The 19,260-nt window shown below is 38.7% G+C and overlaps 2 protein-coding genes across 4 annotated transcripts; both read right to left on the minus strand.

Moving 5' to 3' along the window:
• Positions 1-94: 94 nt before the first annotated feature.
• Positions 95-13,825, minus strand: rhot1a (ras homolog family member T1a). Of its 3 annotated transcripts, none has more exons than XM_026345372.1 (20): positions 13,437-13,825; positions 12,062-12,120; positions 11,743-11,824; positions 11,544-11,587; positions 11,401-11,454; positions 11,227-11,279; positions 10,744-10,852; positions 9,996-10,097; positions 9,578-9,676; positions 9,268-9,376; positions 8,959-9,079; positions 8,637-8,721; positions 8,325-8,470; positions 8,048-8,148; positions 7,802-7,932; positions 7,387-7,470; positions 7,150-7,272; positions 6,859-7,061; positions 5,808-5,930; positions 95-1,188 (listed from the first exon to the last, which is right to left on the minus strand). In XM_026345372.1, the coding sequence occupies exons 1-20, from the start codon at positions 13,471-13,473 to the stop codon at positions 1,071-1,073; spliced, it is 1,983 nt and encodes a 660-aa protein (XP_026201157.1). In that variant the 5' UTR covers positions 13,474-13,825; the 3' UTR covers positions 95-1,070. The 3 variants fall into 3 exon arrangements, with proteins under 3 accessions (XP_026201157.1, XP_026201174.1, XP_026201166.1); XM_026345381.1 differs by lacking the exon at positions 95-1,188 and adding an exon at positions 2,911-4,179; XM_026345389.1 differs by lacking the exon at positions 5,808-5,930.
• Positions 13,826-14,242: 417 nt separating this feature from the next.
• Positions 14,243-19,166, minus strand: adap2 (ArfGAP with dual PH domains 2). Its single transcript, XM_026362269.1, has 11 exons — positions 18,856-19,166; positions 17,963-18,087; positions 17,760-17,851; positions 17,375-17,463; positions 17,008-17,120; positions 16,343-16,492; positions 16,162-16,245; positions 15,916-15,978; positions 15,548-15,625; positions 15,224-15,452; positions 14,243-14,918 (listed from the first exon to the last, which is right to left on the minus strand). Exons 1-11 carry the CDS (start codon positions 18,941-18,943, stop codon positions 14,890-14,892), a joined length of 1,140 nt encoding a protein of 379 aa, XP_026218054.1. The 5' UTR covers positions 18,944-19,166; the 3' UTR covers positions 14,243-14,889.
• Between the last annotated feature and the right edge of the window lie 94 nt (positions 19,167-19,260).

Consider the following 19,260-nt stretch of genomic DNA (forward strand, 5'->3'; position numbering starts at 1 on the left):
TCTATTCTACTTCACAGAAGTCCCACTTGTTCACAAACACACATATTTCACTATGTAATAATGAAATGAAAGGACACACGCAAACACAATGGCATCAGTGGGTGTAAATGTAATTTATTACAGATATTTAAAACCCTTTTATTTTCATTTCACCCATTAACACGCATATGGCTGCCCCAAAACATACAGTTCCTTATTGTAAATCCTGGTAAAGAGAAGAATGAGAAGAAACACTTTTATAGTTTTAAGGTGAGAGATGTGCGTTGCATGGCTGTCAATAGCATTATCTCTTGCTCTACAATGGCTCTAACGTCATAAAAATATAATATGAAGGACAAAGCTCCATTTGAAAACCAGAAAAATAAAAATAAAAGCAGGTAGTCATAAATGATACACCTCGAGGACCATTTTGACAATACTAAATACAAAAATACATGGAAAATGTAAATCTCTCCATCCGTATCATGCACTCAAAACATACAAGAAACAGGTTAATAAATTAACACACAAAATAAACAAGAGCATGATACCCATGACCTTTCTAGTGTTAAATGTAGCACTGTTGCTTCTGGCTTGAGGTGACGTCTACAGGCCGGTCCTAAAATTCTTGAGGAATACATACATAATATACTGCATATACACATCTATGAACAGATTCAGTCCCTTTGTGGCTGCCTCTCTCTGGTCTGCAACCATCTAACTAATAATACTGACCTGAGATCAGCTGAAAAACATCTGGTGACTACTAGTGTCCGATCTGGACTAGAGTAGAGCAACAGAATGTTTGTGTTTACAAATTGACTGAGGAAGAGAAAGTAATGTTTCAAATATAACAGTTCCCTTTGGCCAATAAACAAAAAACTTTATTTTTAAATGTATATAAAATGTACCTATTGTTTTCACCATTAGATTCTTGCCATGTTGCACTGTGGGAACAGGATGAGATGGATTTTGGGCAATGCACCTTGTTGGTTGGTCAGTTGTTTTTTTTTTTTTGTTTGTTTTAGTCTTTCAGGTAAGAGGAGAGAACAGAGTCAACAGAGAGACAGAGGGAGGAAGTAGCTGTCAGATCACCGCTGTTTGAGAAGTGCTCTGTACATGGCAAAGCCCAGCACGGCAATCACTGTGGCACCCACACTCGCTCTCAGCCAGAAAGTTGAGTTTTTCAGGTCCGCCTGAGCCATGTGCCTGCAAGAGGAAGCCAGAGACAAGACAGGGCGTAAAAAAAAAAAAAATCCAACACAATTTGTAAAAGCACAGTGGGAATTACCAAATGACAAAACAAAGTCATGTGGTCTCCCCACAAAATACTTCCTGAATCAGAACCATAGATATGAAACCATGCTCTCTCTTAGAATTTGGTTTTGTTTTTTGGTTGGGCAACAGAACAAAACTATAAAGTAGCTGGACAAAAAGAAGAAAAGACATTGAGAAGTTATGAGAAGCAGCAGCTTTTTTACCTTTTACTTTGCGCAAGTAGGCAGAAAACTAAAATATAAATAATGATCACTGGAATTTTGTGGAACTCAGGAGATGCCAAGGATAAAAATAGGAAATTGATGGTTGGAAATAATTAAAGCTCCCGATTTAATATTATAAGATGAACTTTAATATTATAAGATGAAAACGGGTTTCTAACAAATAATGTGGTTGGCAGCCAAAGCTAAAGAACTGCATATCCATATATCTCTGTCTCAACGGTTTTTCCTCCATGACACCTCCCGGGCTCTGTAGAGTTAAGGTAACATCTAACCTAGCAAAAGCAATTCAAGCTGACCTAGAGAGAAACACAAACACTGGGGAGCTATGCAAACTATAATCAATGCTAGTTTAACAGGAGTTAAATCCTAGTGTTATATGTTGGTCCATGGCTTCAACAGTGATTTAGCTAAATTCAATCATCCCAGCAGCTCATCAGGGCACCGCACTCACTGGTCTACAGTTAAATTCAACACATACACTAAAACCTTTGTGCGCTGAAAACGTCAGAAAAGTAAAATAATGTGCTCTAAGGTTATCTGTGCTACCACAAGCTGCCTTTAAATCAAAATTAACCCTTAAGGCAATGAATATCAACATTAATAACAGACATTACCAGACATGTAATGAAGAGCACGTGCCCATCCATCCACATGTATCACATCCTGCCTTTACCTGTGTGGGGGAAATAGTGGCCTCCATAAAGACGGACCCCTCCACGCTGGAGACCGACACCTGCTACATCAGGCCGAAATCCTTCTCTGACAGCAGATAAGCCCTTCCCCTCACAACCTTCACCCAGTCCAGCACTTCCACATGTACACAGTGGCCCAAGTATGCTCACACAACCCAACACAACAGACAGAGCTGGGTGACACTTGAATACTGCAACTATTTGTTTTTGTTTGTTTGTTTTTTCTATACGCTGAAAATGGCAGAAAATAGTCTAAATAAAACTGAATGTGCTCTAGAGCCAAATGTTCATACGCTGCCCATCCAAAAAAAAAAAAAAAAAAAAACCTGGATTTAACTAAGCAAATAGGTACAAGCCTCACATTGAATAATTGCTGCATCCATGATTATTTTTCAGCTGGCAACAAGTTATTTAACCCTAACTGAGTCAGTAGCTTCTCATTTCTTAAACAACCATTTCAGGAGACATCCTGTGGTTGTAGAAAAAGATGTTAATCTTTTTGAGAAGCATCAAATTATTATCTCCTTAGAAAACATTTGTGTGGATTGATGAAACTACTAAAAGTGGCTTAAGAATTGCCCAATGGAAGAAGGTCATGTGGTCTGATGAGTCCAGATTTACCCTGTTCCAGAGTGATGGAAGCATCAGGGTAAGAAGAGAGGCAGGAGAAGTGAAACTAGTGTCTAGTGTCTACTGTACAAGCCTGTGGGGGCAGTGCTACGATCTGGGGTTGCTGCAGTTGGTCAGGTCTAGGTTCAGCAACGTTATGTGTCCAAAGAATAATAACTCTGGATGGGAATAAATGTTGTGATATTGCAGAAGCTTACTGAAACAAAGTCAAGATAGATGTGTGCTGTAATCAAAGCTAAAGGCAGTCCCACGAAATATTAGAGTGTGAGACCTTTTTTGGGATGGGCAGTGTATATGGGGTGTTTCAGTTCTTTCAGCATCACCCTTCTAATAATTCTTGGACTAGATTGGATGAAATATTCAGTTTTTTCAAGTGTTAATAGAAAATAGAATCTGTGAATGTCCAGTTTGATCATTACCACCCAGCTCTACCCAGTCACAGAAACTTTTCAGCACAAACTTAACCATGACTGAACCATTCCTGGTCAAATATCACAAAAATACACTTCAAACAATGAAAAGCCACACACACACACATACACACACACACACACACACACCACCTACATAGACTGTACACACCACATGGTATGAAATTCTTTGTCGGTGGGTAATAATAAATCCGTTTCTTGCAACTGTCAAGTGTTTCTTTGGAAATACAGTATAGTACATGTCCACTTCGATTCGGCTCAGTTCCCATTTTTTCTTCTAATGAAAACTTCCTTGTAGATTTTACATATTTTGGCAGCTGTCACATACTTATGACATATTTTCTGGTAATTTAGTGCAAAGCAAAACAAGTCACTAGAGAGTACGTAAGAAGACTCCGCTTACAATGTCAACTGATTTAATTCCATTTAAAACTAAAACAACTTAATCTCATACAAACAACTATTCAGAAAATATGTAGGACATTCAATGTGGTGTGTCGGCCCCTTGCCCTGGCACAGCCAGCCTGTTTATTGTCGTGCTATTAGTAGTATTAGAGATTAAAAAGGCATCAACACAATGTGTTAGTGCTGGATGCAACAGTATGAAGCTCTGCCTCAGTCCATATAGAGCCACCTAGACGTCCAGGTCACTTTTAACACACCACATACTACCGATTAAATCAAACACCATAAACATCTGAATCTCTCCCATTATATTATATTCTTTTCAACACCAAGCTCTCTTTACTGTAGAGATGGACAGACGAGAACCCAATTCCCAACGGCCAGTAGATGGCAATATTTTTTCTCAGGACTGAGACGTGTCTTTGGTTACTCAGAGGAACTGGTGAGCCATGCAACATAAAACAGCAGGAGCATTAGCAGAATGTAAACACATGCAAGAGAAAGAGGAAGAGGGGCAGCCAACAGCATGTGTATGAACACCTATAGAGTGGAAGAAAAAAAAAACACAGACAGAAAAAAGACAGGAAGTAGAACATGGGAAAAACCAGATGAAATTATAGGGTGATTGGTATAGCACAAAATAATCAATGGAATACAATGAAAGAAAAGTATTTTGATTTTAAACAAATGTCTAACAAAAGTCTAAATCCACAGGAGAACGAGTAAACAAGTGACTTTACTATGCACATGCAGGGTGATGTAATGAAGTAACACTTTAAAATAAGATCTCCTGTGCAGACTTCAATGTTCAATGAAGACAACTTAAGACAGACAAAAAGTAAAATCAAACACTTTTTCATAATTGGTGAAGGTTGGTGCTATAGAGAAATTCATAGACAAGAAGATACTTTAATTCACATCAAACATGGTGAATTAAAGGAGGTTTTCAATTTGAACGAAGCACAAACCAAAGAGATCGGTTGTGTTTCAAGCAAACAATGTGCTTGTTAGTGGAGGTTTACACTTTGCATGTCCACTGCAGGACAGGAGGAAGCAAACACAAAGGAAGTCATGAGTCAGTTTTTCTTAAAATTCACACCTGAAATGTATAATCCTTTTTAAACATATGCAACTTTTAAAATATTCTGATCATGATTAAATAGCTTTCTTATTCTAATTTTAACATTATTTGATTTACTTAGACAGGCCATAGTTAGATTTACAATGCACAAGCAAATAACTTCATGCAGTTTTCATGCAGCTTGGTCACACTTCGCTGTGTGAAGCTGTACAGAGAGCAGGTGGTCTGGGTGGGGCTGGAGCAGAGACCAAGACACCAACATGACTAATGGGCTTTAGGAATATCCAAATTCCTAAAGTAAATATAATCTCAGTTCACTGTTATTCTGAACATGTAGCAGTATTTTTCCAGTATCCAAGTAGTGCCGACTGTCATCCTTGGCGTTTGTGGATGATTCTGATTTGGTGATTAATGTAATGAGGGACAGTGCTTGCACCATATGACTGACTGATCAGGTTTCCTCTAGGCTGCTTCCTATCTCTCTAGCAGTGTAAACTTAGGACTGTAAAGCTAAGACACTGGGTTTTTTTCCTAACTTTCCACTTTGGGATGTTTTGTGCATTGAAAACATGTTTGTGCTTTTCAAAGTACAAGACTGATTTGATTTCGACTCAGTTTAGGGAAAAGTATAGTTCAATCACTTGTATATAGGAGATTTAATTTAAAGCTATTTCACCATGAACTGCTCTTCCGTTGACGTGCAGCAGGGCAAAGAGCTAATTCCTATCAGCTGTAGGAGTGCCCTACATGCGACATTTGTACAGCACCACAGCAGGAAGTTCAGCACAGTAGTCATTACTAAACACCACAAATAGAGTACTTGGTTGTTTATGGAATGTTTTGGTGTAAGGCATTACTTCAATTACATTTAATATTATATTTTGCCTGCAGGGGAAATGCTGTGTAAACCTGAACAAAGCCAGCACAGGAGGAAGACAAGGGAGCTGTCACTATCACCAGTGTTGAGAGCTTGGGTGAAAAAGGAGTCTCTCTGTGACCCACTGTAGAGCATCAACTCGAGGATGGGACACACAGAAAGGAAGAAGGAGTCTATGTTAAAACACTAGAGCTTATTTTATGTATGAACCTGTTGTAAACGACCCTGCGGAGTTGGGCCTTAATACTGCGCAGCAGCTCCAACTTGAGGAGGTTCTGACACAGGCAATAGGTGCACCTGTTGCAGGCGCACATGCAGCGGAGACGGGCGTGGCTGCGGAAAAGACACAAAAATCCCATGAATACCTCTGAGCCGAAACCTGCACTGCTGCAACTCTTGTGCTTGAATCGAAGCATGCTAATGCTAACATTTGCAATCATCTTTCTGAGGTTAAAGTTAAAAGAGGGTAAACAAGATTTTACCACCAAAATATCCTTCTACCTGTTGAATTCTTCTGGAAAGCAGACATTTACTGCTGGAGTGAAGTGAAATATGCAGTTTGATTTTATGGCTAGTCAGCCATTCTTAATTTAATTAATAAATATTCACTAGTCATAGACTGTCATGAAAAAATATGCATTTCAGACCAGATTAATAACAGCTCAGTTAGGGTAATTTGGCAATTGAACAAATACATTATTTGCTAGTCTAGCAGTGAAGCTTACACAAATCTTTGATATAATATATTTAAACAACAAACATTTAAAAAGCATGTTGGGACAGACAGGCTGTCATTAAACTCAGAAACCCACGTCTCACTAAACATTCTTGCCCTGGACTGCAGCAGATCCAATAGATTCAGAATTTAGACAACAGAATTTCTGCCCTGCTAATATGAGATTTAGTGGGCACATCCCATTGAGTGCTAATCGACTCTGAAATCTAATCTGATCAGAGAGCTTTGACAATTTCAGACACTCAAAGGATCGACCTTGCAGACAAACACACATACAAAGACATAAGTTACTAGACCTAGACTAGACCTGGATAGTTGATTCCAAAAGCCAACCTACAGAGACCAACATTTAATTTCTCTAGCTGAATGAATAAATTACACAGTTAATAGATGGAGATAGTCATTGTAATAAGTGCAAAATATCCTAGCCTTTAGCCTAAACTGCATCCAGGAATGAGGTAAATGTTGATATACAGTCACAGGAAAAGATGCAGTACTCAGAGGTGTCAGAGGTTTAATACTCACGGATACATGGCCATGGTGGTGAGTCTGGTGTAGATGTCTTTGTTGAGTGCCTCAGTTGTGTTGCACGTGAATGGCTGGGGAGGATGAAGCTTGTGCTTACGGCAGAACTCGTGCGGTGAGAGGCTGTAGTGCTGCCGTACTTCATGCAGGTCTGACTTGGCAGCAATCACTACACATGGTGTCTTGCTGTCTATGAAGTATTGCTGCCAACAATTCAGTGTAATTAGTTAGACTCTATAAAGCAGACCTTCTGTCAGTCTAATAAGCATCTTCCTGTTTTCATCTACATACCTTATACACTTTGGCGCAGTATTCAAAAGAACGTGGGTTGTTGACGTCATACACCAGACAAACCACGTCACAAGCTAGCTCTGCCTCTGACAGGAAGTCAAAATCTGGCATCATCTCATGAAGCTTTTAGCAAAGAGAGAAACAGAGTGCACATTGACAGTTTAATGTTTTGCTGCGTACTAATGCAGATACACTGAAATAACGTTACAGTCACTGTTCTGAGTAAACTGTTCTTACCAGCAGGTACTTCTCCTGACCATAAACATAGGTTGTGCTGATGGCATAGAAAGACTTGTGATCTTCTCTTATCCGCCTCTGTCGCTTTGGTAAAAATAAATAAATAAATAAATAAATAAATAAATAAATAAATAAATACACATCAATAACAAACTAGCACCAGGTTCATTAGCACACACACATAACTATTGATAACAATCTGAAACCCTAAAGAACAGTAATATTGAACTGAAAGCTACATTAAAACTGAAACTAGGTAATGACTTACTACCAATTTGTCATTTGAGATATGATATAAAATGTTGCCCACATTAAAGCAATCTGTTTGAATCTGAACAAACACATGAAGAAAAAGTCATAGTACGATAGGACAATCCAAATTAAAAGGCAGCCACGCAGCCATGATTCCACTAACCTGCAAGTTTCTGCCCAGGAAAGCTTGAAGGAAACCACTCTTTCCACTGCCCCTGGCCCCTAGGACGTTGCAGCGAAAGACACTGCGCTGGGTCTGCTTCTTCTGCAGATCAATGCGCTTGTTGCGTGTAACTGCAAGAACAGAGAAAAGAAGAATACAGTATACAGCAATAGGAACATGCAGGAACCTTTGAGAACAAGCCATTTGCTACAAAATCAAACTACAATTCTGCACATGATCTCTTACCTGTAATGGCAGCTGCCTGAGACTCCTGTTCATAGATGATAGAGTATCCCAGGTAACCTAAATACTCCAAACTCCGCTGCACATCTAGATACGTTGTTAACCTACAACAGAAACACACAATTCATGACAAGTCTGATAGCATGAGCAAGTATTTTAAGTTGATAATTGATCAATCAAACTATACGTCCAGGAGTGAATTTATTTAGGTTGCATTATATTAAAATAGACGAGTGTGCGTGTCTTTGTGTGTATATTAATAGATATGTTCCACTCTTACGTCCACTGGGAGAGGTATCCCTGGTATGTGATCCATCCCTGATCATTGGTGCAAACTGTGTTGTTAACGTCTGGACCCCAGGGCATGTAAGGAAATACTTTGAAGAGGTCTTTCACCTCCTCTGGTGACAGCGCACAATCTCTGTCCTGAATCACACCAAGAGAAGTAGCACAGAAAAACAATAAAACTTTTTTTTAATCAATTAAGAATAATTTAGTTTTACTAACTTAAAAATTAAAAACAATAACTGTATGTTTTTTTAAAGAGGAAACTATATATTAACAGATAAACATGAGATATTTGACCACTAACCTTGTCATGCTTGTCGAAGACACTCTGAAGGAAGAGGTAAGCATTGTGGTTAAGCTCTGTGGTGCAGTCTGGGGGAATCTTTATTCTGGAATAAAACGACAGAAACCACATTCAAATACTTCATATTAAAATAAAATACATTTATTTACTGCACAATTCACGAAGATAGGAAAATTCATTATTAATAAACAGTTTTTTCAAAAACTTTAGAGGTCCTAAAGGATCACGGTGGAAATGAAATTATTTAATGTTATGTCACAGCAAGTCATTTTTAATCAACAAATAAATTAAAAACATAAACATAACATGGAGATGCACTCACATGGGAAACAGGTATTCCTGTGTGAGTTCCAGGTCATCGTCATAACCGAACCTCCTCAGCACAGTCCACGTGGTCTCATGACGACCTCGCTGTATAAAGAGGGTGTGCAGGAACAGAAAGCCTGAGATCGACAGTCAGTGACAAAAGAGAAGAGATAAAGTTAGTAAGAAACTTTCAAATAAGTAACATGATTTCTTAATTTCTTTTCTTGATTTCTTGAAAGAAAGGACATTTTAGGGAACTGGAGGAAGGATACAGTGAAAAAGAACCAAGAAGAATTTGAAAACAAGAAAACAGAGAGTGTCTGACCTTTGAGTGTCAGTCCGTTGTCTTTGACTCCGTCGTTCATGTTCCTCCTGACCACGTTCTTTACATCCTCTAAGGCCTGGGGCGCCAGTGGGGTATTGAAACATGTTCTCTACAAGATACATAATACAGATATAAGTTCACAGGGGAAAAGATTTGTCATAAACAAGCCCTGCAATTTCGCCTCATATTATACTACACAGTTTAAAGAAGACTGACACTAATCCAGTTGTGCCAGTGATTAAAAGTTCCACAATTCTGTTCAGTAATGAATATTATGCTGATGGTGAAACCACTGAGTGGGAAACATTACCTGGAAGAAGTTTAACTCATTGTCATTAAGGATGCCGTCATTGTCCAGGTCAGACACTTTAAAGATTCTTGTTAAAGCCTTGATACAAGAAGACTTCAGCTGTAATACAGAAAAAACATATATAAATATTTTCAGATGGATATGTGTACTTACATAATGATTTAAATCAACCTGCAATTAATGTAGGTTGGTCACCATACCTCCAATAACCAACCTGCTTTAGCAAGTTGTTACTGGGCATGAATATCAATCATTTCATTTTGTATCTTTTTAATTGGTGCAATCTTGGTTAAAGTTCATGGGCAGTATTTCAAAATAAGTCTCTCCACAGAGAATTTTTCGATAGGGCACATAAAGTGCCATCATGAATGTTACAACACATGTTCTCTTCTGCTATGACAAGTTGTATAGACCTCACCTCCTTCTCCTCAGGGCAGTACAGAGGTCCTGTCGGGTGTAGAACAGCTTTCTGGGCGTAGTAGAACAGTTCGGAGATGTTCTTCAAGTTTTTTGCAGAGCACTGAGAAAACAGAGGGGACGTGTGTGTGTGTGAGGCTAAAGTAAAAGTGGTAATGTCACTTATACTTATATCTAAAACATTTTAGAGAAGACATAAAACAAACGCTGGGCCTGGTTGAGTCTACAGCAAAATGTTGGTGTCACTGTCTGAAACTATCTCCAATGTTTATGTGCCTTCCCTCACGTCCTTCTCGACTTCCTCTTTTAACCTTGTAACCAATCCAGCTGAGGAAGGCATGACAGTCATCTCATGTGACAGGGATGTATTTAAATTAAATAGTAATGCAGACAGTGGCCAACTTTCTCCATGGCGCAGGTCTCAACACACTTGGAATCCATCAGTTAGCAGTCTTGGCAGGGTTGCACAGGGTTCAGTAATATAAATCCATTAATGACTCAGAGTGTAAGTGGAGTCAAGAGCTGGACGTCAGTCCACTAGCTGCCCCGGACAGCTCTGTTCTGCACACAGCCAGCCTCACTCAAACAGATTAGAAACAAATAGATTTTCAGTCAGCTGTTCATTTGCAACTTCATCGCTCTGAAATGCTTCATCACTCCGACGTTTAACCGTGGGAGTTTAAAAGTGGGACTTAAGCCCTGCCTGTATGGATTCATAAGTAGTGAGTGTGTTTGCATTGATCTCTCACCTCTACACACGTCTCGATATCCTGGAATTGATTCATGATTGGTAGGATGGTCTCCATGCTGCTGTGCTCCACCAAGTCAGACTTGTTTCCCACAAGGATCAATGGTACCCTGGCATTCAGTAAAGGAATTTATTACTACACTGTAGAGCTGGGACAATTATTACAATACAATACAATATTCCACAGTATGTGTCTATCTTTAAGGCCAGAACAATGTTATAGGCTAAACATTTCAAGTAGTGTGTCACAACCACAGAGATGGTGAAACCTTTATGCACTAAAAATTAAAGTACAACCAGAACCCAGAGAGAAACATGCTTGCCATCAAGTCAGGGTAATATGTGACCTCCATGGTCACCAAGTAAAAGGTGGTTTAGCAGCTGCATAGCAAAAGGAATGGCTTAATAAGCTTACAGACACTGCATCATCAGTCTAGCTTACATAACCCATACACTCACATCTACAAAAGTGCCATGAACACACCTGCTATCCTTGTCTGTTCTGTCATTTATGAGAGGAATCCAGTGACTTGTCACCTAGAGGAAGAAAGCACAACATCAAACACCAGAGCTGGCCCCTGTTAAGATGACAGGCATATGCGGTGTCTGGTTATATATTTGATTAGCGGTGCACAACACAGACAGAATCCATCCTCACCTTTTCAATGGACTTCTTGTTGTTGACTGAATAAACTATACAGATAACGTTTGCCTACAAAGACAAATATTAGTATTAGATTTTCATGCACATTTGAAATATATTGCAAGACCAAATGAAAATAAGAATCATATCAAGCCAACCTTTGATATTTCTTGATACAGCTGCTCATCTGATTGTTCTGCTTCTAAATGATAAAAAAAAATAAAATAAATAAAAATCAGTCATTCACGTGTTATCAACTCTTACCGTTACCAACAGCATTTATTCCTATTAATTGCACTAGGTATAATCCTTAAATACTGGACTTGTTTTTATCTGTCATGGTATCAATGTGTTTACCTGAGTAGTCCACAATGTGTGTGGGCACCCTCTCTGGGGTGACATCAGCTGGGATGGTGATCTCCTCAGCCCGAAGAGGAACCTGGAAGAAGATAAGGAGGACAATGACGTTACAAACTCACAAGACTCAATTACAATGTATTATTATATGTTCCAGATTTGTTCACGTGCTATTGTATGACTTCAACATCTCTAAACAACTATCAGCAAAATCTACACTTAAATTCCAATTTAAATACACAATCGAGATATGTGTTTATACTAAAATGCAACCACAAGGATTTCTACTCTGAAGTTATCACTGCCAGTTGGTACATACCTCATCAGGAAACTCTTCACTGACTAGCGACATAATCAGTGATGTCTTCCCCACTTTGGCTGTACAGGCATAGGAAAAACAATGTGTTACATGACAGGAAACTGATAGGACCAGTTTAGACCCCACGAGGTTTCAGAGATGCAGCCAAATACCATGGTTCTCAAACAAGCACCCAATAAATTCCAGCACCAAATAGAGCACTAACACAAAGAGCAGAAACACTGCACACATTTGTCTTTTTAATATTTAATAAGTGCATTATCCCTACAACATCCTAAGATTGTTTTTGCATTGGGAGATGCCCTACATCTACAAAATACAATTTTATTTCAATAACTGCCTAAAATATTGTCAGGGTCCACTAGTAATATACCACTAAATCAAAAAATACTACATTTTGCACCTCATGAAATGTACACTTTCGTAGACTCTGTTTTATACTATTACAAATTTAACTCATTTGGTCTCTGAACTGCTGGGCAGACAGCTCTGACAACGTATGATGGACAAAACAAACTGAAAAAACGGTCATCAATTTAATCAATATAAAACAACAACACTAACTTCAACTCTATTTTGCACTAACACTTGCCTTTCAGTGTCTAAAGATAGCAAAGTAACCCCACAAACTCGCCTCTACTGAAGTGCACAACACTCAAGTTGGCACGTAGGATTTTGGCTGAATATTGGACCTGTCAGTGCCAACTCACCTAATGTGGCAATGTAGGTCATCCTGTATAGGCACAACTAAAATAAATATAGTATTTATTTTATAGTACACACACACACACACTTTTCTTATTCACCTTGAAAACAGTCGAGGTTTTCTGCAGCCCTCAGGTTAATTCTAGTAATATTTTATATCACACTGCATAATAAATGTAATTTAAAGTGGGGTATTGTGAAGTTTAACCATGTCCCACAACAATAAATACCCATATTGTTTTTCATGAACTGCCCAGCCGATGGACCTGGTTAAACTGATATAATTGCATTAGTTAAAATGCAGTTTGAAGCACTCAGCTACGTCTTCGGATTATGTCTGATTATGAAAAGCAACGTTAGCAGACCGAGTATCAAGACATGACAGCCAATTCAAACACTGGTGTAGCAGCTATCATAGTTAACTATTAGCATCAGACAGACACCAAACCAAACATTTATTATTTTGGATACCTTGGTCAGTGTTATGACTCTCTTTCAAACTATCCCGCTGAACATCACAGCCCCTCTCTGCACATATAATCACACTTGTACAAGCTACAAAGTGTGATCCAGTGAGTGAATCTGTTAGCAGTAGCATTAGCTCCCTCGCTAGCATTTTAGCTAACCCATAAAACATTGATATGCCTAATTGAGGACATTTGCCACTTACGTTCCCCGACGAGTAGTATCCTCACGTCTTTTCTCATGTTTAGGCTTGCTTCCCTCTACAGAAAACACAGCCTTTATTGTCTCATGAAGTCCTCTGGATATCGTCCGCTTCCAGCACCTCACCTAGCTCCAGGCCTGCCGCTGTCAAACTCCCGGCGCCTTTGTAGGGCAAAACGGACGGACCGCGCTCGTCTCTCCTTCGGGTTTTCTACGCGCCCTCTCTCAATTTACGCCTTACCAGCTCAGCAGAAATGCAATTTAAAAACTCGTCTTTGTCACATGCCCCTATAATTTCATGTTAGTCACAGCATTCAGCGGTTGTACAGCACTTTGCAGCCGATGTTGGAGGAGCATGCCCGACCTCAAGTACCCGGCAACTACAGCAACAAGGATGGGACACACTTCTGCTGAAATTTGAAAACGCGTTATCCTTATCTCTGGAGCTACAGAGCAACAGCATCTGCCTCATGTCAAGTATTCTGTGTTTTGTTTTGTTTTTTCCATTTTATATTGATGCCTACATACATTTAAGTTTACTTTGCTTGTTTTTCACTAGATATTTTTTTACTGTCTTATTTATTTTGCTTGTTTGCCTCATAAATGTTAAACTGTTAAAAGGTTTTTCCTCTCAGAGGTCTCACATATCCTTGTTTTCTGTCTAGGATAACAAAGCAAAGCTGAAGACTTATTTCCATCTTGTAAAAAAAAACAATCAATGCAGGATTTCACTGTACCATCAAATTTGAATAACAAATACAGTATAAATCTTTAGCAACAACATTGGCAGTACACAGATACACACACACATAAAAAATACATACTTTAACTTCCAAATTTTCCATCAAACATTTTTTATAAAACAGTTCTAAATACTGGTAACTAGTTTCATTTTTACACAATATAATCTAAAGAAATATGTTGGCACTGAACCTCACGAAGCACAAAGCGGAACAACTATTATTATTCACCTCTTCCCCGACATCACTCTTCAGATCTGCTGGGTGTTAAGTTAGAGTAGGATAATGCACGGATGACGTAGATGAAGTAAAACCATGGAAGGGTTCATCCAGTGGAAGACTATGCTAATTAATAATTCTGATTAAATTGTTATTTAATTTTCTTGTCATAGGGTCATTTATGACTTTATCAGGAAATTCTAAATATAAAAATATAAAAATGACATTCATTGATTGTAACCTCTTTTATAACAGTGTGCAAAAAAACTGTACTTTTAAAAAATATATGATCTGTGAGTTTTAGATCCAGTGTCAGTTTTCTTCTAATCCACACTGTGGCACACTTAGAGTCACGGTTGATGACAACGTGGTGAACAGTCAGCATTGATGATGAGTGCAGTGACAGCAGGTCACAGGACACAGTAGTTCAGTCCTCTGTGTTTTTAAAAGCTGCAGTCTTCACACCATCATCTTGTTGTCATCACACCTCTCTGTAGTTTATCGCTTGTACTTGATGTTGGCTTCAACTGGAATAGGACATAGCTATTAACTGGATGGATAAACCTTTGTGCATTAAATTTTATACATACATACATCCCCCCTTAGCATTAGCATGTGACTTTAGTAAACATTTTACATGCAAAACATCATTTTTGAGTATTGTCACTGTCACAGACCTAGTCAATGCTAAACTAGTCTCATATATATATATATATATATATATATATATATATATATATATATATATATATATATATATACACATACTGAAGTGCTAAAGAGTGTTGCGTGATAGATGTGATTACACAGGATGCTGTTTATTTCTGCTTACTGGTATAATCCTGTGGCGCCATGGGCCTGGACATGACCTGTTTGAGTGCGTCCATCCACTCTTTTTGCTCCCTCTCCTTCTCACACATCAAGATAAATTGTCGGTCCGGTGTCTCCACCATAACACCACAGTTCCACTTGTTTCCCCGAGCATACTTTGGAACGCACTCCTTCACAGAGTAACCCTTCGTCTCTGTGCCGATGAAAATTGCCCCCAACTCTTCTGCATCCTAGATTCAAACATACCAGTGGTTAAAGTGTTTGAGAAACCTCGTTATAGCAGTAAGCAGCACTAGATGAGAACAAGAAGAGCCTCTCTCCTCACCAGCTGGCCTTTGAAGTATAGCAACTTCCTGTTCTGAGAGTCCAAAATAAACCACCTCTTTTTGAACGCCTCCTTTTGCTGTTAAAACACATTTATTGTAAACAGAAAAAAAGTGAGAATTCATTTGAATATTTTCGATCAAACCACAATTTCCCCAACTATTTTTATAAAACCTTTTTCTACTGTATGTATCATTCGTGTGTGTGTGTAGTAAGAGGAACAGAAACATATATTCAAATATATATGTACTACACAGAAACCTAACAGGTCTTTTACTGAACTCTGGCTCAGTGCATATTTACTGTAAGTCAATTTTGCAGTACTATAATTATTATAATTATTAACACCTTATTTTTAACCTAACTTACCAATGGCCCTGTCTTCTCCATGTATCCTTCTTTGAGGTAGTTTCTTGTTATCTTTGGTATCAGCTGACAAAAAGACAGTAAAGGTACATGTGTGTTACGCTTTAAAATATACAAGCAAAAAGTTGTTGTTGTTTTTTTAATCACAGTTAAAAAATGAGATTTAACTGAATTTACTGTGAATTAACTATTCATAGATGTGGCAACACTTTGTCATTTCATCTGTTTTTTTAAAGGCCTTACATTTACCTCGTCATCATTTCCAGTCGGGTATGCTGTCTTCAGGTATGCATAGCGAGCAGCACGAATGGCGTTGTACCATGAGACTATTTCCTAGAGTAGAAGAAGAAGTCCTGAGCTTTCCCACTGCCCAAAAGCCTAAAAACTGTAATCCCACTGGTTATATTTTTAAATGATCATGCAGTCCCACCTGAGGACTTTCGTGATAAACGTAGAGGTTCCTGGTGTGATCGTCCTCTTGGTAGGTGAGCTGCAGCCCATGAGGATGACCAATCTTCTCGGGTTGAAAGGTGGCATTCAGGTCTTTGATGGCAATTATAGCTTTGGGGCCTTTGGACTCCTAAATAACAAATAAGTAATTGTGCATTTCAGAGCTGGTAGAAAGGATACAGCTATTAGATTCAATTCATGGGCTGCTGTATGTGCATTTTAGCAGCATTCATTTAGTGTAAATGAAGGTGACAACAGGTACAATATGGAAGCAAAAGCAAGACGACCCCCACAACTCAACTACTGTCTCTCAAATGGGAATTAATCCCTCAAGAGAGTCCAGAATATAATAATAAATATTCATATCAAGTCCAAGGTCCAAAGCAAAGTGGGGGAAATTGAGTGAAATAGCAATCTGTGGCATCTGAGCCTGTGTTCTACCCATTCAGTGATGAACTCATCTCCTCATCTGTAATTGGTATTTAGTATTAAATTGTTGTCGTTTCCTTCACATTAAACACAAAAGGAACATTTCACCTCCACGTGTTGCAGTGTTTAGAAATGGTAGCTGCACTCGAAACAAACATGTTGCACATATAAGTCATAAAGTGCAGTAAAATTGTGTCAGGGCTGCAGAGAACTCACATTTTCTTTGTTGTAGTACGTCAGGGTGAATTCTCTGTCTGACAGAACAAACTTCCTCTTCAGAAACTGTGCGTTGTCTTTTCCTTTCTTCCACAGCATTCCTTCATAATAACCTGGAGTCAAACCAAGAAACTATGTGAGACACTGGACTTACGCAAAGTGAAGATTTTTGTTTCTTGTGCAGACATTTTGGAAAGACTAATTATCTGGCCAGTTTTCACTTCCCGATTCTTTCTTTATATGAAGAACAGGTTTTTCTTGCACAGTTCTGCGTGTGTATGAGGAACCACATATTTACATTTGTCTTACACCAGACAGACTAATATTTGTGTTTTATGGTACAGTGTGTTTAGAATACAGTGATCACCTATGGTATATGCGACTGGTGGATACTGGATTTCTCCTGTGAATTCCATCCTCTCATATTTAGCCCGGATCCACTGATCTCTCAGGACGCTGCAATTCAAGGACAAATATAAAAATAGTGTAGATAGCCAAAACGAAGTGCTGCTGTGACATAAGGTGTCACTACAGGATCTATTAGGCTTTGATCCATCAGCAGGAAGTCATCCATATTTCACTTCTACAGTTGATAGTTGCACTTCTCTCTATTTTTTGGCTGTGTCATGTCAGCGGTCTCTTATTGGTCACAAACACTGGCACCCACACAACCAAAAATTCCATTATGGAGACATCGTATAGTAACAAAGATAGTTTTGTGAAGAGTGTCACCATCCTGGAAAAATACTTACACACAGTCATTTTGCCGGGGGCGGTAGTAGTACACAGGAACAGCTTTCTCATACAAAGTTCGGACTCTGGCGTTGCCATTGGATTTCATGAACTTCCCAGGTCCCAAAAAAGATTAGCAAGTAAAGATTACATATCACCAAGAGTTAATGGGTTGTAATAGCTGTAATGAAACAGGTGGGGGACACAATAAAGCTGCCTCTACCTCCACCAGTTCATCTTCCCAGAAGTCCAACTTTATGGATTTGACCCGGCTGGACAGGCTGCGATGGATGCCGGAGCAGTTGAGACACACAAACACACCCACTTTGTAGGATGCCCAGTCTGGATCTGTAGTGTGCAGAGGGGGAGAGATTCAAATGCAACAAGTTGTACTGACAAAGCAAGAAAGTGACAGACAATCTTACTGGTTTGTTGTAATACAAAAAAAGAAATGCCTGGTTGTGTCCTATTGTCATGTTTCTGTCTATGAGATCATTTACCCGACTAAACTTATCAGACGGTTTTCATTTACATAAACGATAAAACTGTCCAGGAAAACAGAGGGATCTACATCACGAATGATAATTGTGTAGCATAACTTTGTCTTTCTTTACTCCCCACCCAAACTCCACCCAAACCAGCTCTAGCAGTAAAATGCTAATTACACACTGGTGCACCAGCAGTCGTCTGATAATGTAGGCCACTAATACCCATACAGGGGAAAATATTCTGTGTAAGTATTCTTCTTGTGTTGGTTAATACTTTAACACTTTTATAAGTACTATTATCTAATACCACCCCTGTGATCTACCTTTAACACGATTTGAAATGCTGAACTTTTACTTGTTATGATCACTTTTTCTATAAGTAGAGGCCAATTAGGGTTATTAATTACAAAATACTCTTTTAACTGTAGCATAATTTAAGTTGAATCTAATAAACAGAAACAGATCTGATTATATTTAGTGATATTAATATTAAAAGAATAAATCAGATTGAAGATAAAAAAAAAGCACTTCAGCCGAATAATGATAAGAATAAATGCTGGTTTTACGCACCAGTTAAATCGTGATAACCAGTGAACTGATTTAACTGATTTTGGCACTGATTGCTTACCAGGCGCGCCGCAATCAGCGCAGCGACTGTTGTCCGGCTGCTTCAGCAGTTCCAGTAAGATCTTTTTGTTTCTCTCACGGTTTGCCATTTTGGTACAAAATCGCGGTCTCTCCTCACACGACAGTAAATCCCGCCATCGAAATTGAGCATGTTGGTCACATAGTTTCACTTGTGTCGAAACGGAACACTGGAAAAAAAAAAAAAAAAGCTCTATATAAAAAGTGGAACTTGTTGTAGAGACTTTCTAGATGTCACAACACACTGTACATGTGGCCCTCCTTCCTCTGGAGCGCCTCCATCTGCTCTATGAGAAAACAATATAATCTGTACTTTTATCTCTAGGGGCTGTCCTTCATTCACGGTGCTCTTCCTGCTGTTTTATTTATTTAGAAAACCGGTCTACCC

The sequence above is a fragment of the Anabas testudineus genome, chromosome 8 (genome assembly GCF_900324465.2).
Source record: "Anabas testudineus chromosome 8, fAnaTes1.2, whole genome shotgun sequence".
Classification (NCBI taxonomy): Eukaryota; Metazoa; Chordata; class Actinopteri; order Anabantiformes; family Anabantidae; genus Anabas; species Anabas testudineus.

Coding starts and splice junctions, on each gene's coding strand:
- rhot1a (XM_026345372.1), bottom strand. CDS start 13,473: ATGAGAAAAGACGTGAGGATACTACTCGTCGGGGAAC. Junction 11,825..12,061: donor GTGAAGAGTTTCCTGATGAG/GTATGTACCAAC, acceptor ATCTTCTTCCAG/GTTCCTCTTCGGGCTGAGGA. Junction 10,098..10,743: donor ATATCGAGACGTGTGTAGAG/GTGAGAGATCAA, acceptor CTGTTTTCTCAG/TGCTCTGCAAAAAACTTGAA.
- adap2 (XM_026362269.1), bottom strand. CDS start 18,943: ATGGCAAACCGTGAGAGAAACAAAAAGATCTTACTGGAACTGCTGAAG. Junction 18,088..18,855: donor CGCTGATTGCGGCGCGCCTG/GTAAGCAATCAG, acceptor TGCACACTACAG/ATCCAGACTGGGCATCCTAC. Junction 14,919..15,223: donor GGCGCCACAGGATTATACCA/GTAAGCAGAAAT, acceptor GTCCTATTCCAG/TTGAAGCCAACATCAAGTAC.